The sequence below is a fragment of the Fusarium poae genome, chromosome 3 (genome assembly GCF_019609905.1).
Source record: "Fusarium poae strain DAOMC 252244 chromosome 3, whole genome shotgun sequence".
In the NCBI taxonomy this organism is placed as follows: domain Eukaryota; kingdom Fungi; phylum Ascomycota; class Sordariomycetes; order Hypocreales; family Nectriaceae; genus Fusarium; species Fusarium poae.
Window position 1 is genome coordinate 7,112,681 of NC_058401.1, and position 12,932 is coordinate 7,125,612.

Consider the following 12,932-nt stretch of genomic DNA (forward strand, 5'->3'; position numbering starts at 1 on the left):
AAGTGGACGTAGGCTCTGCTTCTTCTTTGGATTTCGGTCCATCTTCAACCACGTCAACAACATCTTCAAGTGGGGCTGTTCACAGATACAAGCTTGGAAGTCATATATGGACTTACATCACTGTTCTTGTACCTTATCTAATTTTCAAGTGATTTCTGAGAATACTGGTGCTGGCAGAAGCTTTCTATCTGCTATTTACTTTGAGGCTGCTTATATTCACGTATGAGGAGCCTCATAGATCCTTGCTTTACCACCAGGGTTCAATACGTTATGAGATCTTATAACGAGTTAGTCTCCGTCTGTCGCACACTCATAGAGGGCATCGACGACAAAGACGAGATCTCGAGATTCTTTGTCTTCAATAATAGGACCTAAAATTCCAGTCAGCTTCTGCCGAGTGTTTCTGTCGTCAAAAACGCCGTTCCCTTCTCTGTCGTACTCTTGCCGGACTTAAGATACCAAGCATGGTCGTGTTTGAACCAAAGACCAGCTCAAACCACGAAGAACATTTGTCGCAGTTTTCAGACAAGATTTGGTAGCTTGGCACTGACCTACCAGGGTCGCGACAGCTTTATATGCATACCATGTTGGCTCAATGTTCTCTCTACATGGTATAGATACAGGCACGGCGCTTGTGTGTTGGCAAGTGGGAAACAGAAATTGGCCTCTATACTCAAGGTACGAAAAGACGTCAACTAAACGTCGTGTAATCAGAATGTCATAGACTGACCTACTATTTTGGTCTATTATGCCCGAGTATCCCTGTATTTTGACTACTAGACAACAATACCTACAAACACTGAGAATACCACTGGTTCTGTGCTTTGCAAGTATAAGGAGCCTCACAAACCGTGGCTCCAGTCCAAGACGCACCTCCACATTGACCATATCTACCGACCTTGGGACCGTCAGTAACTGTAGGCTTGGGGGGAGTCGATCCAGTAGTTGTTGGATTTGGTGCTGTACCTCCACCGTTGACCTTTGCGGCATGCTCGTACACCAAAGGCTGGGCCTCGTCATCTTCGAGATAAATCGTGTTTCCGTCATCGTGGTTCTTTCCGTAGGAGTAACCCGAAAATCCGAATTGCCAGTATAGGTCACTCATTTTCAGGTCCAGGGAGGCTTTCTGCCACTTGCTGAGAGTGGCTACTCGGGTTGACTTGTCAGTCCAGCCGTATTCCTCGTGAAGAACCGGCTTTCCGACAGCTTCACCAGAGGCAGCGTGGTCCTTGATCCACTGGACAACCCAGTCAACTGTCTTACTCCAGTACTGAGGGTATGAGTGGAAGGTGTTGAAGTCAATGTTGGGCAACTTGAGCTCAGCGTCGAAATCGGTTCCATCGGCTCCGTTGTAAGTCCAGTCGTCCGACTTGCGGTTGAAGCCGCCTTCGCTTCCGGTGGTAACGAGATGGTCTTTGTCGAGGGACTTGATGTATGTACTCATCTCGTCGACCCAGGAGGTGATTGTCTTGGGAGTGCAGTCAGGTCCACGAGGGAGGTTGCGAGTACCGTCAGCGCCGCAGCGGGGCTCGTTGGCGATTTCCCAGGCCATGACTGCGGGAGAGTCTTTGTACCGGTTGACGACAGCTTTGATGTAGTTCTTGAAAGCTGTTTTGATGGCAGGTAGACGGTAGAACTATACTCAGTTAGTATCCAGAACATCCATGAGACTTTGGGGCTCACATCATCGTGGTAACGACCACCAAGGTTGACAGTGTACACATCCATACCACCGTAGTCAGCCCAATTGTTGGTAAGCGCCAGAATCAGCTTCATGTTGGTGGCTTCAGCAGCTTCAATGACAACGTCAAGTTTGCTCAGATCAATCTTGACACTTCCATCAGCCTCAAACCACTGCATGACAGTGTCCTCGGCACCAGTGTTGTACTGAGGCAAGCCGCCCGATGAATAAGTTCTGTTGTTGTCATGGAAAGCCCAGGTACGAATGACTTTCAGACCAGCATCCTTGGCAGCTTCCAAACCGAGCTTGACATCCTTGTAATGGTCCGTTCCCCACTGCTAAAGTCAGTTCATGTTTCCAACGTTGCTTTGGGTTGGACGCACAATGTTAAAGGGGAGGTAGTAGGCATTGCTTCCAGCAAAGAAGAATTCCTTTCCGTCAAGAGAGAACTTCGTGCCGTCGGTGGTGACAAAACCAGCTGGGACTGCAAGTGCTGGTGAGCCAGCAAAGGCTGCTGCGATGATGGAGGAGAACTTCATGATCAGACACAAGGATTGACGAGAGCTGAGAGATCGCAGCTGAGTTTATTGAGGAAGTGGAATTGATGCATCTTTATAGTAATGAGATTCTCGTGTATATTCTTGGCTAACCTTGTATCTCCTCATCCGCCCATGCTCGCCCGCTATAGTGACATGAATTAAGCATGTCGGAGGTCAACATCCCGTCATGTCCAAATTAGGATTAATACCCCAATTAACAAGTCTTCACCACTGGAATTCGCAACGAGGCGGAGCTTGACTTTGTTGATTAATTGAGAGTAGTCTTGCGAATTGACGAAATACTTGCATTAGACGATAGAATTGTGTGTGCCCATATAAGGCAGCTCATACATTCAATTCCTTCTTTCAGACAATATAGGTGGTGGGGGCGATATAATTGATGTATAAAATTGTGCCGTTAAGTTCCACCACTTATATTATGATGCAACCACACTATATTAGCAACAGTCATGACTTTAATTGTTTCTATACATGTTCGCTCTCTGTCTGTAGAAATAAAAAAATAAACCATAGACATATAAATGCCAAGTATAATTATACCTCTAAAGATTGTGTAGCAAATAGCACCAACAAACTATTCTACGTGGAGCTAGAGAGTACTTCTGATCTTCTTGATATCATGTCGAATTGACATATGTGACTAGTTACTCATGGAAATTTGTCTAAATAAATGTTAACTTTAATAAAGCTATGATAATAGAGAGTTGGTTAAGGCATTTTGTCATCGGTTAAATGTCGCCTGATAGCCCAACATGGCAATGTCAAATGCTGACCTTAGTAGTCAGCATGAACATAATACCTTTCATGAACCAAGGTCTGTCGTTTAGCTGCAAGTTCTTCAGTCATAAATACTAACCCGTGTTTTTCGATCGTTTTTAATATGGATTCTATTTACCAACCAATATCTGAGCCGGATGAGGCCGTCAATGTCAAATGCGATATGTGTTCTAAGATCATGGAGTTTTTTGAACATCCCTTGAGCCTGTCTCATCAGGTCACATTGGGAAAAGTTGGGGATTTACTCCAGAGTGACTGCCCCCACGTCAAGTGGCTCAGAGATTTGAAATACATGTATGGTATCGTGCCCCATTACAAGACCCGACAGCTGCGGTTGGATAGGGAGCAGAATTACAGGGCTGCGTCGTTTGGGGTAACCTACCTTACCAAAACCAGCCATACCTGGAGTACGACTCGACCTTTTGAACTGGTATTTCGACCTGAAATATCAAATCACCCAGGTACATCCAGGATATTGGACAGCAATTGGATCAACATGGATCTTGTGAAGGAGTGGCGAACACGCTGCATAGAGACCCATTCGGATAAATGCGACAAGACGATTGGAAGCCTGACACTCTTCAAACCACAACTTTTAATAGATGTGGCGAGATACTGCATTGTATCATGCACTGAGGACTTTCCTAGGTATCTGGCTTTGTCATATACCTGGGGACAGACTAAAAGCTTTCGGACGACCAGGTCAACCATCGAGCAGCTAAAAGCTCCAGGGTCGCTGAAGCTTCCTCATATCGCCTCACAGATCCCGAAAACTATCAAACATGCTGTTGAACTTACTCAAGCCTTGGGTGAAAAATGGCTGTGGGTTGACAGCTTATGCGTCGTCCAGGATGACGAGGTTGCCCTGAGCCACGAGTTGAAGCAAATGCACCGAATATATGCCAGCTCATTCCTCACCATTATCGCAAAGGACGGCAATGATGCAGACTACGGACTTAGAGGTCTATATGGGATATCTGAAGCGAGATCAACCGAACAGTCGACCGTGCCTCTAGCCCGAAATGAGAGACTATCATTCATGGACACTGATCTCCCGACGCCAAGTCACAACATATCTGGTTATGGGAATAGAATGTGGACGTGCCAGGAGCAAGTCTTCTCCAAGCGATGTCTGACTTTCGAATCCGGGTATGTGACATGGCAATGTAACTGCGCAAATTGGACCGAACATCAGATATACCATCCCGAAGCGGATCAATTTCGGTACGGGCAACTACACCAGTTCAGAGAGTTGATGAAACCACAGGTGCCGGCGCTGAATAAACTTACAAATCTCATTCAGCATTTCAATAAACGCAACTTGAATTTCGATGAAGATGTTTTCGATGCATTCTCTGGTTTTCATACCCACCTGAATGGCCTCTATCCATCAGGACTAGTTTTCGGCCATCCTGAGCTTTACTTTGATATCTCTCTTTGCTGGTACATCACGCAGTATTCTTCTTTCCGCAGGCGAACACCGGCACGTCAAAATAGTATCAGCTTGCTACGCCGTCGATTGCCTAGCTGGTCGTGGATGGGATGGCAGGGTGACTCCATGTTCCCATTTGATCCGGAATTCGAGTCTGTCGCTTCTTTCGACCGCGGGTTTACTGAATCTATAACACAATTCTACATCATTGGGTCTCCAGATGATAAAACAAGAAACATGGTTGATTGCAACTGGTCGCAGTTGAGAAAAACTGCTGCAGACGATGTGCCGATCGGCTGGAAGCGAACTGAGTATAAACCGCCTAGCCACTGGAATACCGACTTCTACACGACTAAATACGGTCCAGAGGTCAACCCCCAGTCTATGCCTAAATACTTACCAAAGTATCTCTATACACAAGTCTTGGGGGCGACAAGCCACCACAGCTATACTGGTACCCGGTCCCCGTGGTAGATAAGGCTGCAGAACCAGGCGCTGAGAATCAGCCGTATCGTGAATACCAGTATCTCTGGCTTCATACAAGTCATACATATGTATTCGGAAGCCCAGAAACTATGACTAATGATATGGATACATTTCACTTGGTTAAAGATGCCAGTGGTAACATTATTGGCGGACTCGAACCCCATTACCATAAAGACAGTGGGGTACTCGAAGAAGAAACAAAAATATAGCTGATTGCTGTAGTAAAGGGATGGACGAGTATTTTGAAAACATGTGAGGTAGGGGAAAGTAAGTGGAATGACAATTGGCGGAGAACATCGGTGTCTGATATCCTTCCAAGAGAGGAGGAGGAGGACAGGTTGCGTGAGGGATCGAACTTTTTTGGAGGGAAAGAGATGAAGTGGATGGATAAGTGGCTTATGGAACAAGAAAAGAAGCAGGATTGTTATCACGTACTCTGGATCGAGCGGGAGGGCCAAGTCGCTTTCAGAAAAGGAGTTGGATTTGTTTTAGCGGAGGATTGGGAGAGACTAGCTGGATCCTCCAAGGTAGAGGTTGTCTTAGGATAACCTTGAACTTCTTCCCTTCTTCGATTCAATTTCTGATGCCAGCGATACTATGGCTCTCTAATTACAAAAGGTTAGCGTCTATTATGGCGCCCTCGATTGACTATTCTCAACATGTTCCTGTACTTGATGAAAGTGTTGACTCTTCGGTCATGAGCCTTGATCATTGAATCGAACGGTGCCTCCAGGCATTCGTAGATCTTGGAAGTTTCATCCATTTCGTTCCATTTCTGGCCAACACTTCGTGACGCAGACTTGTTCATGAAACGACGGACATGGCTTGCATACTCACAGTTGTCCTGCATCGCCTTCTGAACTCCGTCTACGATTTCATAGTCGACCCTGCTCCACACATGTTTTTTCCACTGTACACAGTGGAGAGTGTGGATGGGGAAACGCTCTCGAATCCCTCCGACGATGTAGTCTTCTACCCACGCAGTGTTGACCTGGTTAAGTACATGGTCAATACGTGCAGCAGCCTTGTTATAGAGATCCCACTCATCAAGATACACGTCAAGCCATGTATCTGTGTCGCGTGACATTATCCTTTGGGCGACTTTGTCGAGATGATCGGCGAGGTAATTGTGCAAGTTGTCATAGATGATTCGGTAAGGACAATCTTTCGCATGAGGGAGGGGGTTGTCACCAGGGAAGTGATGCAACGTGTCGTATTGGGCGTAGTCTCGACGGTTCGTCAAACCTGATACAAGTCTGTGGTATACCTGGGTTAGTCAAGCCTCGCTGCACATTATTATCTTAATGACTTACGCTCGAAGATACATGTGCTGAGAAACAGAAGGTATTAGTGTCATGAAATAATGTAGTGTTCTCCAGGGTGACTCACATCGGTCACTGACAGTGGGAGTTCGGGATTGTTGTGAATGTCTTCGATGGCTTTCATAAGACAAGAGTAGCCATCGTTGAAGTCTCCATCCGGGATACCTATAAAATCTTCGTCCATGTTTGTTGCGCTAGCTGAGGTTCCGGTCTCTAGGTTTTGGTCTTGACTGTGATAGATATGGCAGGTTACTATGAGGATGGAAGGGATTGATTTGTATTTATGTAAATTAGAAACTTTACCATTATGCTTCAATGAGTTTTATTCAAGGAAACAGACATGCCAGCCAGTTGAATGTTGTTATCAGAGTGAAGGGTTATGCTTCAACTTAAATACCCTACGGCCTGAAAATAACTTTATCACTCAACTCTGTCGTTTATATGGTTTGCAGCAAAGTTTCTCACGCCTGCAAAGACCCATATGATCTGTTCAGCAGGTAGCTTCCAATTTGTCGTCCTCGCATACATCAACTCTGCAACCAACTATGGACGTTGATTTTGGAAATGCTAAGCCTCCAGTTGTCGGTTGGCTTACCCTGAACCCTTAACCTTTTCACTAACCAATCACAGCTACACTGTCGCCATGATATGCCACGATGCAGCGTAGTACGCTGTTATCACAGACGATGCGAAAAATGCAAGTAATTTGTCAGGATGCGACGCTGCGGAAGTCTATTGATGATTGTGACTAATCGCGATATTGATGCCCATAGTTGCCCCTCCAATGATGGCTCAATGATGACCTAGATCTCAACAAATATCCGGGGCCGCAAAAAGAGTTGATCCATCAACAAGTAGTGGAGTGCAGTGCAGTGCAGTGCAGTGCATCGCAGTGAAAAAATCAGGGCCTTCTTTACAGTGGAGTCATGGAGGCTAAGCAAAAACCAATCTTAAAATCTGTGGGCGATTTAGGCGATCCGCAGGTGAGAAAGGTATCCACTAAACCGAGACACTGCAGCTCAAGCGGCAAAGGGGACCTGTAAGAAACTGTTTACTGGGGTTGCCTAACGCAAGGGGGTTAGAAGTGCATCTCATCATCCGCCACCGCTAATCCGGAAACCGCATCGAGTGCTACGTTAAGGGAGCAGATGCAGCAGAGAAAGAGGTAGAGAAAAATCAGATTTCAATTCGCATTGGATGACGCGGTCAGTCAGTATTGAGAGAGCGGGGAATGCAAAATTGGAAAGTGCTGCTGCTGCTCGCTGATTTTGATTTTTTCATCCATGCGAAGAAGAGGGGTAAACTTTTTAGTGCAGACAATGGTATCAGTACCTGCCATCGCCCGCCAACCAGTGAATCACCTGTTCCTCTCTCCCTCCTCCCTCCCTCTCTTTCTCTTTCCATTTTTCCTTCCACACCTGTTTGGTTAATCTTCCTGCACCTGCCCTGTTGGTATTTAACTCGAGACCACGTTTACCAAAGCATTTCTTGTTTCTTACATCTACAAAACCCCTCCCCTTCCCCTCCATGAATTTTCTACGAAGATTCACTCCGCTTCGATCTTTCTCTCGAACATTTACAACAACACGCGCAATCATGTCTAAGCTTTACGTTGGGTACGTCTATTCTTTCATTCCCTTTCCCTTGATGATTTGAGGTGCCACTATCTCTATCTCTCCCCCTTGACTTCTCTCTCGTCGCTCCCTCCCTGTCGCAAAAATGAGGGGTAATCATGCTGACCTGAATTCTCTGCAGAAACCTGTCCTGGAACACCACGGATGAGACTCTCCGTTCGACCTTCGGCGAGTTCGGTGAGGTCACCGACTCTGTACGACCGTCCCCAACCCATTTCCAAATGGTCAAGTGCTGATAGCGACCCAACAGATCATCATGAAGGACCGTGAGACCGGCCGTGCCCGTGGCTTCGGTTTCGTTACCTTTGCCAGCGAGGAGCAGGCTACCGCTGCTGTCAACGGCCTCAACGAGCAGGAGTATGTTCTTTTTCTACCTCTTCCTCCTCAATTCCTTCCAAGCAATAGCTAACCATCTTTTCACTGCAGGCTTGACGGTCGTCGCATCCGAGTCAACGTCGCCAACGCCCGCCCTGCCGGCGGTAACGGCGGCGGTTTCGGTGGTGGTCGAGGCGGCGGCTACGGTGGTGGCCGTGGTGGTTACGGCGGCGGTGACCGCAGCTACGGTGGTGACCGCGGCTACGGCGGTGACCGAGGTGGCTACTAAGAGACTTGACTTGGCTTGACTTCTTGACTTGGACTTCCGCATCACCAGAGGTGGGCTGACTTCTATCGTCGCCCCTCAACGAAGAAAATAATGAACGGATGATGGGTGTGGCCGCTGAAAACACGGTCCCTCGAGATTGACATGGAAAGGGACTATTCAAAGATACCATAGGACAGTGAAACGCTCTTCTTTTTTTCTCATCACTGATCGCTGGTGATGGCTATGCTGCTTTTTTGTTTTTGCTATACAAGCAGCCGGATGCGCAAAGGATGGGCGATTTATTCTCGTGTCGCTGTCATACCTGAGCTGATGCTCTGCTCTTCTGTTCTCCTTTCTGCTCTGCGCCACCAATTTCCCCATCAACCTCGATGCTTGTCACGCCTGCGACGCAACACACCACATCTCGACGATGCTTTACACTTGCGCTCAATTGACTCTTGACCGATTTGCTTCACCAACATCGACCAACACTCACCCAACTTAGCTTTCCTAGACTTCCCGACGGCAAGCAATCGCCGTTTGTCCACCTTTTGCTTCCACTATCGCAATCTTCCTTCTCCACCCGGATGCCTGTTGGCCTGGAATAGCTATGATGTTTCTCTTGCACCTTTCATCGCACTGGTGTTTACGACCAAGTTTAGACTCTTTGTGCGCAGCTTCACCGCGCCATTCTGAAACCTCCATGTATCATCGCCATGCCTCCCATCGTATTATGGCAACGACCCAAGGGAGGATCTGCTTGTGGCTGAACCGAAAACAGCCGACAAGCTAACTGACAGCTGTGAGACATACGGCAAACCCGATCCTTGGACCTTGACTCATCTCCAAATGACCACACGATTTTTTTTGTATTCGACAGAGATTTAACATTGAAGCAAAGTTTCCACCCAACTGTGTATTGCGCCAAAGGACCCTAAGAATAACATCAAGAGCTTTAAACCAGCAGACTGTTCCGATTGAGTTTGGGATGCCTCACGTTTGTATAGGTACGGGGAAAACTCTGTCGTTAGATGTGGAACTTTACATATGTTTCCAGGGTCTTCCTCTTCCGCATGCGCAATCAAGATTGTTGCGCATACATGCATTCGGTGACAACGATTGGTCATGTTGCAGCTGCCTCTACATCACCACTTGTTTTATTTCTCTGGAACTTATGAACACATGTATTCAGGAATACGAGATGTACCATTTCTACATACCGACAATCGTCTCGACATTGCCTTGTCAGGATCCCAAAGAGAATATGCAATCCTAGTTTATTGGAAGGATTACTGAGGTTGATAGCCCGATCGTGATGGAGTCAACGACTCTGATGAAGAGGTCGGACCCAAAGCATTAACATACCAAGAGTTTTGTTTTACTCGAGCTTCACGTAATCGTGTTGATGGTGATGGCCAGTTGTATAATTTGTCATCTTCGGTGTCTTGAATGTATGTGATCTGTCAAGTCGCCGTTATCAAAAGACCTCGGCATCTTACACATGACTTATATATATTCGAGAAACAGCGAAAACCATTTACCTCTCACCACACGACCCATTCATAACTACAGACCCCTCCCAACTAGGATCTTCTATCTACTATCAACGACCAAGTCGCATCCACGTTTCCATTTCCAGCATGGACCAAACCACCATCCCACTTCTCACCATTTCACTTTCCCGCCACCTTTACGGCCGCGATATAAACGAAGGACTGAAAGAACAGTGGTCCGAAGCCAAAGTTGCCACTGAGATATCTTCACGATTCACCAATATCGGGTTCAACCTCAACGCAGATGGGTCAAACCTCGGAGGCCTCAAGACGAAACTGGAGGAGAGTGAATGGAGCGGCATCATTATTGGTTGGTGTGCGCGGGGCAATATCGAGTTTACGGAGCTATTCGAATCTACCGTAGCTGTTTGTGTGGATTACATTGCACTGAAGAGGCAGGGCAATGTTGCCATGAAGGAACCTAAGCTTATCTTTTGTCGAGGACCTCAGGACCTTGTTAACGCTACATTGCGGAACTTTCCATTGAACAACTGAGGCGAGTTATTATGTTGAGGAGGTTGGCATTCGTGATGGACTACTTTCATAGGATCTTGTAAGAAGTACAGCAGTGGTCTCGGTGTTACATACTCTAAATTGGCTGAAACTAAGCTTGTACTACCATATTCTTTGAACACGTCACCTTTTTATTTATTCGTGACTTGTTAGAGGCAAAACAAATGGAAATTCCTAGAAACACTGATACTTAAGCTAGGCGGTGAGGAACCCACACAGTAAACATGAGTCAGGTTCAAGACTCTCTAATTGAGCTGTAGTTTGAGCATTAAACACCGAGGAATCTAGGTTCGGTGAGCTATGAGTCACGCATGATCTATCTAGTTCTATTCATCTTCGAGTAGCATGTTCATATACGTGAAGAACTTATCCCTGCTTGATGTATTCAACAAGTTTGGGTCGGGCCTCAAAGGCAGCCTTGAACTTGACAAGAGACTCTGGCAAGCTCTCCTATACCGAGTACTATTAGCCTTGACCCTAAACTTATCAAAGAATGTTTACTTACTGGGAGTGTCTTTGTTCGAGCATCGTTATCAATAGAGACATAGACAAGGAAGTCGGTGTAGCTGATCTCATCACCCAAGAGATAAGGTCCCTCGTGGTCGGCGTAGTACTTTCCAATGAGATCATAGTACTGAGGAGCGTTGGTCTCCTTGTACTCTTCTCGAGGGCCCTCCTTGAGGTTACGGACCCATTGGGCCTGGAGATCGGGTCAGTATTGTTTTCCAGGCATAGACAATCAACATACCCTCCAATCGACGTAGATGTCTGATACCAAGTCCGTCGAGTACTTGTCCTCGTTACTCTGACCTTCATATCGGCCAAGATCACGGCATAGGTAGCGCAGAATGGGGACATGCTGCGATCAGAAGTCAGCACAGCAAGCAGAGAATTGGTGAAAATACTTACACCAGTCATAACATGGCCCTTGTACTCAAGAGAAGGAACTTGACCGTTTCTAGTCAGACCTTGCTTGATCAACTTCTCCTTGGTCTCAGGCCAAGTGTTGTCTCTTGCGTAGAGGCGCTCCTCGTAGTCGATACCCGCATCCTTCATAAACAGTCTATAGAATCAATAATGAGTCATTGAGCTGTCTTGTCGTTGATAAGAGGTTTACTTACTTGATGGGTTCACCGCGGCCAAGCTTGCCAATGGCAAGGTAGTGATATACGACGGAGTCTTTGCTGGACATGGTTTTGTCTGTATCGTGGAGCTGTCTTGCAGAAAGAGGGCGGTTTGTTCTAGAAGATGTTGTTGAAGTTAATATACTGCGGGGTTATTCATGGCATGAGTCGGTCTGTTCAAGCTCCGTCTCCACGGTAGTTCCAAGTTCCGCGGAATCACTAAACGTCGGCTAAGATGCCGGCTGGAGTAGAGAGATCGTCAGGGTCCACTTTCTCTTGAGCACAACAACTGGTATCGTCTGAGTTATACGCATTCTCTTTCTGCATGCGGGATCGTAGCTAACTATCCAGTTATGTATGTTCTCTCCTGAGGCACTTGGGAAGCGATCGATATCGATTTTTGTGGCTGGTCTATAGATGATTGTTTCCTATACAAATGTTAACCAGGGCCAAGTCGCTGCCGGTGTCTTGTAAATTTGCTACTTTTCCACTCTCCAAATGTCTTGGAACATTGCATTCTTCATCTACCATCTTTCTTATAACAATACTAACTCACCTCATCCTCGAAGAGGTTTATTCCATTTTCAAATACAGTCGAGCCTCGTCTATAGCATGAGCATTATCCTATAACTCAGCATCGCTACTCATCGGTGCGATGGCATGAATATAGTGGCCGGCTGACTGGTTCCTCGTCACTAGTCTCGTCGCTAGTCTTGTGTGTTTCTAAGAACAAACACGATGTCTGCTCCATCTTGTGGTTTTCGGTGCCAAGGCGCTCCCCTTTTTTATGTATACTTCGGGACTTACGCCTCGGACATCTTCAAATAATAGGCGCTCCCCTTCTTCCTGTGCCCTCAACTTAGTAGTTGCGCTGATGTTCACAGTGACTTCCTGGCATTGAGTAAGGCTAAAGAAAAACCTTATGAGACTACTTCGGGCAACGGCTGGCTAGAGATCTCCAAATTACTGGGACATGTCTTGACAGACATTGAGTTGATTTTTTATGTATACTTCGGGACTTACGCCTCGGAAATCTCCAAACAATAGCCATGTCTTGACAGATGATACGAATAGGCAGAATGAGCCCCTTTGGGCGATCAGAATCATTTAGGTGATAAACATACTAGTCTACCTAAGCTAGCGGCTCACCCACTTGCAGTAATAGTCTCATTATTAGATATGATATCGAAGTCATTGGTGCGACGCCAGTCCTAGAGTCCTTTTCGTGCCATAGCTCGGGTGGACTTCTGCAATCTGTCCCTTGGGT

At 46.5% G+C, this 12,932-nt stretch overlaps 6 protein-coding genes across 6 annotated transcripts; 3 read left to right on the forward strand and 3 right to left on the reverse strand.

Annotated features, from left to right (window-relative positions):
• Positions 1-288: 288 nt before the first annotated feature.
• On the reverse strand, positions 289-2,220 carry FPOAC1_009784 (uncharacterized protein; the record flags this gene model as incomplete). Its single annotated transcript, XM_044854204.1, has 4 exons — positions 289-371; positions 874-1,636; positions 1,684-2,016; positions 2,065-2,220. 4 exons carry the CDS (start codon positions 2,218-2,220, stop codon positions 289-291), a joined length of 1,335 nt encoding a protein of 444 aa, XP_044706874.1.
• Positions 2,221-3,121: 901 nt separating this feature from the next.
• Positions 3,122-4,924, forward strand: FPOAC1_009785 (uncharacterized protein; the record flags this gene model as incomplete). The annotated part of the gene is made up of 1 exon (XM_044854205.1): positions 3,122-4,924. One exon carries the CDS (start codon positions 3,122-3,124, stop codon positions 4,922-4,924), a length of 1,803 nt encoding a protein of 600 aa, XP_044706875.1.
• Positions 4,925-5,555: 631 nt separating this feature from the next.
• FPOAC1_009786 (uncharacterized protein) lies at positions 5,556-6,442 on the reverse strand (the record flags this gene model as incomplete). Its single annotated transcript, XM_044854206.1, has 3 exons — positions 5,556-6,192; positions 6,250-6,266; positions 6,326-6,442. 3 exons carry the CDS (start codon positions 6,440-6,442, stop codon positions 5,556-5,558), a joined length of 771 nt encoding a protein of 256 aa, XP_044706876.1.
• A 1,412-nt stretch (positions 6,443-7,854) lies between these two features.
• On the forward strand, positions 7,855-8,496 carry FPOAC1_009787 (uncharacterized protein; the record flags this gene model as incomplete). Its single annotated transcript, XM_044854207.1, has 4 exons — positions 7,855-7,874; positions 8,014-8,086; positions 8,143-8,249; positions 8,319-8,496. 4 exons carry the CDS (start codon positions 7,855-7,857, stop codon positions 8,494-8,496), a joined length of 378 nt encoding a protein of 125 aa, XP_044706877.1.
• A 1,619-nt stretch (positions 8,497-10,115) lies between these two features.
• Positions 10,116-10,523, forward strand: FPOAC1_009788 (uncharacterized protein; the record flags this gene model as incomplete). The annotated part of the gene is made up of 1 exon (XM_044854208.1): positions 10,116-10,523. The coding sequence occupies one exon, from the start codon at positions 10,116-10,118 to the stop codon at positions 10,521-10,523; it is 408 nt and encodes a 135-aa protein (XP_044706878.1).
• A 384-nt stretch (positions 10,524-10,907) lies between these two features.
• FPOAC1_009789 (uncharacterized protein) lies at positions 10,908-11,733 on the reverse strand (the record flags this gene model as incomplete). The annotated part of the gene is made up of 5 exons (XM_044854209.1): positions 10,908-10,991; positions 11,047-11,241; positions 11,290-11,400; positions 11,451-11,604; positions 11,663-11,733. The coding sequence occupies 5 exons, from the start codon at positions 11,731-11,733 to the stop codon at positions 10,908-10,910; spliced, it is 615 nt and encodes a 204-aa protein (XP_044706879.1).
• Positions 11,734-12,932: the final 1,199 nt, after the last annotated feature.